A 5,780-nucleotide genomic window follows, 5' to 3' on the forward strand; every position below is an offset into this window, starting at 1 on the left:
CGTGATCCACCCGTCTCGGCCTCCCAAAGTGCTGGGATTACAGGCTTCAGCCACCGCGCCCGGCCTTCTTCATCATTTTTAAGTATTACAAATTAATATGTTTTTGTTTTGGCAGAGGGGACAAGGCTGGATCTGATGTCATGGCTACTTACATGGCAAGTTCTTTACTCTCATCTTGATGGCCTTGATTACATACATTGTGTAGATGTCAATTCATCGAATGGGTTCAAATGACCCATGCTGGTCTGAGGTTCCAGCGTTCCAGGAGAGTCCTGTTCAATGCACTCTGTTGTCTAGTCTTCTGCTAACACTAGAGATATAAGAATATTCATTAAATTCACTTTGGAAATGGCTGGACAGTTGGTGAGAGAGAGACTCCAAATTCAGCCAGGGTAATATTCCCACTGAAGTAATAATAGTACAGGAAAGCACTGAGAATGATGATTATAGTCAGGGTATTACTCAGCTTTGGCTTCTAACATAGACGCTGTCTCTGTGTGATTCCATGAAGGTAGATCAAGCTGGGAGTAGTGGAGCCTTTGGAAGGATTATAGGCAATCTTTTAAGTTGAAAGTCAGTTTGAATGTACATATCCTTTAACCTTATATTCTCTACACAAGCAGCCCAGAACCACTTTAGAATAAATTCTCCTCCTTAAGATTTCTTGCTGAATGTGAATGTGGCCCCCAAATTTGTGGGTGGTTACATCTGAATCTTTTTTTTTAATGTTTGATCCTTGCATTTTTTCACAACATCTTATGGGTAGGTATTCTTTTTTTCTTTCACCATTATACCTGGTAACTTTGCTAACTCATTATTTAAATACACTTATATTCTTTTGGGAAGTTGGGAACACCTCAATGCTGGAGACCTCCTTAAATTTTGACAAGGTCTAAATTCAACTTTGCTGTTGTCTTCATCCCTAAAAATGTCATTTAATGCTCAATATCTGAAAGTTGATTAATAGGCATTCATATTATAAGTTAAATATTGCTCCCTATAGAGGCCTAAAAATGATTTTTTTTAAAATCCCTAGCTGTATTACTTTTATACCTTCAGACACCAACTATCTCCACCAGCCCCATGATTTGGGGGATGAGAGAAGGGTGTGAAAGTAGAATTAAAAGTATTCCGATTGTCTCAATTGTGGTAGGGCAGAAGAGAGGGAGAAAATAAACATTTTGTAAAAGCCTTACCTTTTTGGTGATAGAGGTGAAACAGGACCCAAAAAAAGGAATTTTATTGTGGGAAAAAGTATTTATTTTTGGAAATATTATCTTTATTGAAATTAAAGTTTTAGTAATGATAGAGGCAAAAAAAATTCCCTCACATTACTCATGAGAATATAATTTGAAAACAATCGTTCTGGAGTGAGATTTTTAACAAACAGTTAAAATCATATGGCCTTTGATATATACATTAGTTTTAGGAATTTATCCTAATGATCTTGCCAAAACTGTGTTTGCTTCTAATGTGAGTAAATATGCAGTCCTCCACTCAGGTTGCAGAACGGGTACTATTGCAGTCTTTAGCCCAAGACCCAAATTAACAGGCTTACTATAATTTCAGGGTTGTGAAATCCTAAATGTTCTCTTTTTGATCATGTGATAATATGCTCTCAGCAGCCTAAGACACAGCAACAGCCACAACAGGGAGAGAAAAATAGGTTCCAGGATCAGCTAGGCACTATGGCAGGGCCTCTGCAAGCAGTGGGCTAAAGGGGACAGGCATTAGAATTGGGGTACGGCCTCAGGGTTGGAAAAGAGGGACCCACTGAAGTGAGAGTTGGGGGTAGAATGAGTTTGGTGACCATCTGTTAAGGAGCAGTAAGAAAGTGGGTATGAAGAGGACTGGGGACGAGTGAAAGAATGTGGTACAACCGTCAAGAGGGCCAAAAGCAGCGGTATACAGGGAAGAGAAAGAGCTCAGTTCTGGGCTGGCAGCTAAGAATCAAGCCAAACAGCCTTCCCTGAACCACTTTCTCCATCATCATAAAGTCAGGGATTGTTCATGCACATAAAGTCCAGGTACTTTCAGTATGGGGTCCATGATGAGCTTCAGTGGTGGTAAGACAGAGGGACTTTGATTGCCCTCACCAAGTTTTGAAGGCTTTGTAGACTCCCTTTATTCTTTACTGTTCAGATGTGATCATTTCCCCATGTCATTAAATAGTTTGAGATCATCATGGCCTTTCATTTTACTTTATTTCACCGGGTATGTATTCTGACTGACCTTTGTCCATCCCATACTTGGTCCCAATAGATTTCATACTTTTCATTTTAGGCTCTTTGCTGCTCAGAACTGCTTATTGCTGTACCTGTGTAGTCTGAGTGAACTTCATGATGGAAGACAAAACAGTGCTGCAACATCTATAGAAGCAGGCAGGTCATCAGACCTCTGCAGTGGCACCTGGAGGAAGCATCCATATGTCTAGGACTTCTGGTACTCAATCTCTCAGCCTACTCCTTTGGTCCTCCAGCCTCCTAGTGACAGGCAAATCAGGGACACTCACAAAGGGTCCCTTTGAAATCCCCTTCCTTACTACATCTCTGCCTTAAGGTTGACTCTGTGTACAGGATTGCACTTAGGCCACTGGGAGTAAGTGGGGAGTGACCTTTCACTAGTATATTCTACCAGGATTCCCCTGAGAACCAAGGTCTCAGGGCACTGAACCATCCAAAGCCTACTTTGCTCCCCTATTAAATCTTTGTGGATCTGAGTGTCACAAAAATTTGTGTAAAGTTATCTTAATTATAGGTTTCAAGTCATTACTGGTCCCGATCATCAAAAGAAAGAGGTTAACTGTATTTCTGTTCTTTCTTATATTCATCTTCCATATTGTCACTTTTTATGTTTCTCTATCCTTTGGAGGTAAGGCCTCTTGCTTGGGCATTGATCACATTGCAGAGAATGAAGTGAAGGAAACAAACAAACAGTGACAACTGAAAAAGTGAGACTGCAAAGTAATACAAAAGAACCCCTTCTACTCTTACAAATGCCATTCCTTTGTCCCTTTATGGAATCCTGTGAAGATGTTCATGATTGTGAATTATTACCCTACCCAAGACATTTGCAGCACAAAAGAGGACCCTTGAGATGATAAAACTAGCATAGATCAAGGAATAATTCTCATTCTTGTAGGAGGAAGAAAACTGCTGGGGCATTGTTGTTGAGGGAGGTGGGGAGTTACTGACACTGTTCAAAGGATACCCAGAAGGTCCCTGCCCATTCTACCTACCTCCAGAGCCAGTGGACACAGATCACAGGGAATATGCTGGACCTACTCAGTAATGTAAACTGCTTCCAAGCACTTTTCCAAGCACTTCAGCAGAACCTGTGTTTAAAACCAAACAGTGAATATGCTTAACACAATTTTCCTTCATACCCATCCAGGAAGGTGACTGTCAGCACCTTGAACTGGCCTTCATTATTAGCCCAGTTTCAGTTGTTTTAAGAGCCCTGTAAATCATAAAAACTTTATTTTATTAGGCAATTTGAATTACATCTCTGATTTCAAAAAGATTTTGACCTATTATATGCCAAACTACAAATTAATGATGTTTCCACTACTTCTGGGAATACAAATATTATCACATGCATAATACAGATAATAGTGTACCTCTCCCTCCACATACAGCCCTATGAATCACTGCTGAGTGGCAAAATTTCACCTATTTAAATGAAGAGAGAGAAGCAATAAAGTAAACAAGCAAAAAAAAAAACCCCTTGTGATCTATTCCTCATTCGTATGCTCTGGAAAAATAACACATATTAGAAATGGGGCAGAGAGGCCAGGCATAGTGGCTCATGCCTGTAATCCCGGCACTTTGGGAAGCCAAGGCTGGGGTATCATGAAGCCAGAAGACTGAAACCATCCTGGCCAACATGGTGAAACCCTGTCTCTACTAAAAATACAAAAATTAGCCAGGTGTGGTGGCACATGCCTGTAGTCCCAGCTACTCGGGAGGCTGAGGCAGAAGAATTGCTTGAACCCAGGAGGCAGAGGTTGCAGTGAGCTGAGATCATGCCACGGCACTCCAGCCTGGGCGACAAAGCAAGACTCCATCTCAACAACAACAACAAAAAAGGCAGAGTTGTTGACTGAGTGCTGCCCTACAAGCCCACCTTAGGATAATCTGCTTCTATTGGGATATTGAGCTTTTCCCAGAGATACATGGGGTGGCAGAGGCATGTTAGCACAGTAGATTTCAAAGATTCGCATGCAGGGATATGTTGAAGAGAATTTTTTTTTTTTCTGCCCATTAGGGAAGGTGGTAATTGTATTGTGTTTCAGGTCATTCATTAAACAAGTTTGTACCTAAATTAACTACAGTTCTGCATTCCTTTCTCCACTACCTACCCAATTAAAGCAATATAAATGTAAATGCTTTTTCTGAAGTATCTAAGCCATTTTGCTGGTTCCCTGATAATGCATTAAATAAAACTGTGAGAAGTGTTCACCAACAAATGTGTGAGACGCATGGCTTGTAACCATTTGGGGTATATGCTTTCAGACAGTTTTTTGGAAATGAGGGAAGAAAAAGCATCCTATCTGACTATTCCTTACTTTATCTTGGCCACATTCGGATTAAGGTTCATTTCCTAAGGGGCACAAAACTGACTTGTTTACAACATTAATCGTCTGGGATTGGTCACCGGTGGGATCTCCATTTGCAGGACACCACAGGACTCTGTGTCAACATCAGCTATAGCATGGCGGGACATATAGTTTTTGAACAAGATATGGACCCCATTTACAGAACCAGGGAGGGAAAAGTGCCATATTGACTGAGACCATTTCTTTTCAATAATGTCTGACATTTATTGAAAATAAGGAAAAGACTTTCTCCAGGTAGTGTATTAGAGCAGAGCAGAATGCAGGGGTTACTGTGTTGAACAAAAGGCACACATCAGAGAGACAGTTGCAAACTCAGAAAACCGGGTTATAGGCAAAACTAACTGGTCCACAAGAGAAAATGAGAGACTCGATTTGGCTGCCAGGCACACCTGGGTCTAGGCTGGAACACAAGAGGTTCTGGGGGTGGGGAGGAAACAGGTCTCGCTGAAGGTGACAGATCCCTTGGGGGGAGGCCAGCTGTCTGGATCACTGTCCAAGGACTGTGGCCAGCCCAGATACCTCTGAGGTGAGTCCAGATCACTAGGAGCGGCAGTCTGTCAGTGGGATGCGATGGACGGCGATGGCAGTGGCAGCGCAGGTCTGTGGGCAGAATGATGTAGTCGTCTGGCAGTCTGGTGGGGAGGAGGGGGCTTGGCAGCGGCGGCAGTGGGTGGTCTGTCCAGTGTGTAACAGGAGCCCAGCTTGCAGCTGGAGCGCAGGACGGTGTCCAAATGTGCATGGAAGGGGCTGGCTGGCTGGAAGGAGAGGGCGGCGGCTCGCTCCAGAGTGAGGCCCAGGGGCGGCAGCAGGAGCCTGGAGCGCTATTCCTGGAACAAAGGCAAGCACTACGCGGGAGGGGACAGGAGCGCAGGGGACATCGCGGCGGCTCGAGGGGGAGGGAGGCGCGGAGGGAGGGCGCCGGTGGCGACCCTGGCGGCGGCCAGTAGCACAGCGGGCCTTCCCCAGAGCACCCGCCCCCAGGCTCGAGGGTCTCCCGGCCTAGAAGTCCTCGTCCTCCTCCCATCCAAAGACCCGCTTCATCTCGGCCAGAAAGCCCCGGTAATCATTGAGGAGGGGGCTCTCCTTCTTGATGTAGGGGATCACCCACTGCAGGGCGGGCCCCGTGAGGCGGGTGATGAGGAACGTCACCTTCAGGGCGTCG

The 5,780-nt window shown here is 44.2% G+C and overlaps 1 protein-coding gene across 1 annotated transcript; it reads right to left on the reverse strand.

Annotated features, from left to right (window-relative positions):
* Positions 1-4,797: 4,797 nt before the first annotated feature.
* Positions 4,798-5,774, reverse strand: LOC111531567 (CAAX box protein 1). The gene is given in 2 exon segments (XM_023198854.2): positions 4,798-5,042; positions 5,045-5,774. Coding segments are annotated over 2 exon segments (627 nt in total). The 5' UTR covers positions 5,643-5,774; the 3' UTR covers positions 4,798-5,013.
* Positions 5,775-5,780: the final 6 nt, after the last annotated feature.

Source organism: Piliocolobus tephrosceles, chromosome 12, assembly GCF_002776525.5.
Source record: "Piliocolobus tephrosceles isolate RC106 chromosome 12, ASM277652v3, whole genome shotgun sequence".
NCBI classification, from domain to species: Eukaryota; Metazoa; Chordata; class Mammalia; order Primates; family Cercopithecidae; genus Piliocolobus; species Piliocolobus tephrosceles.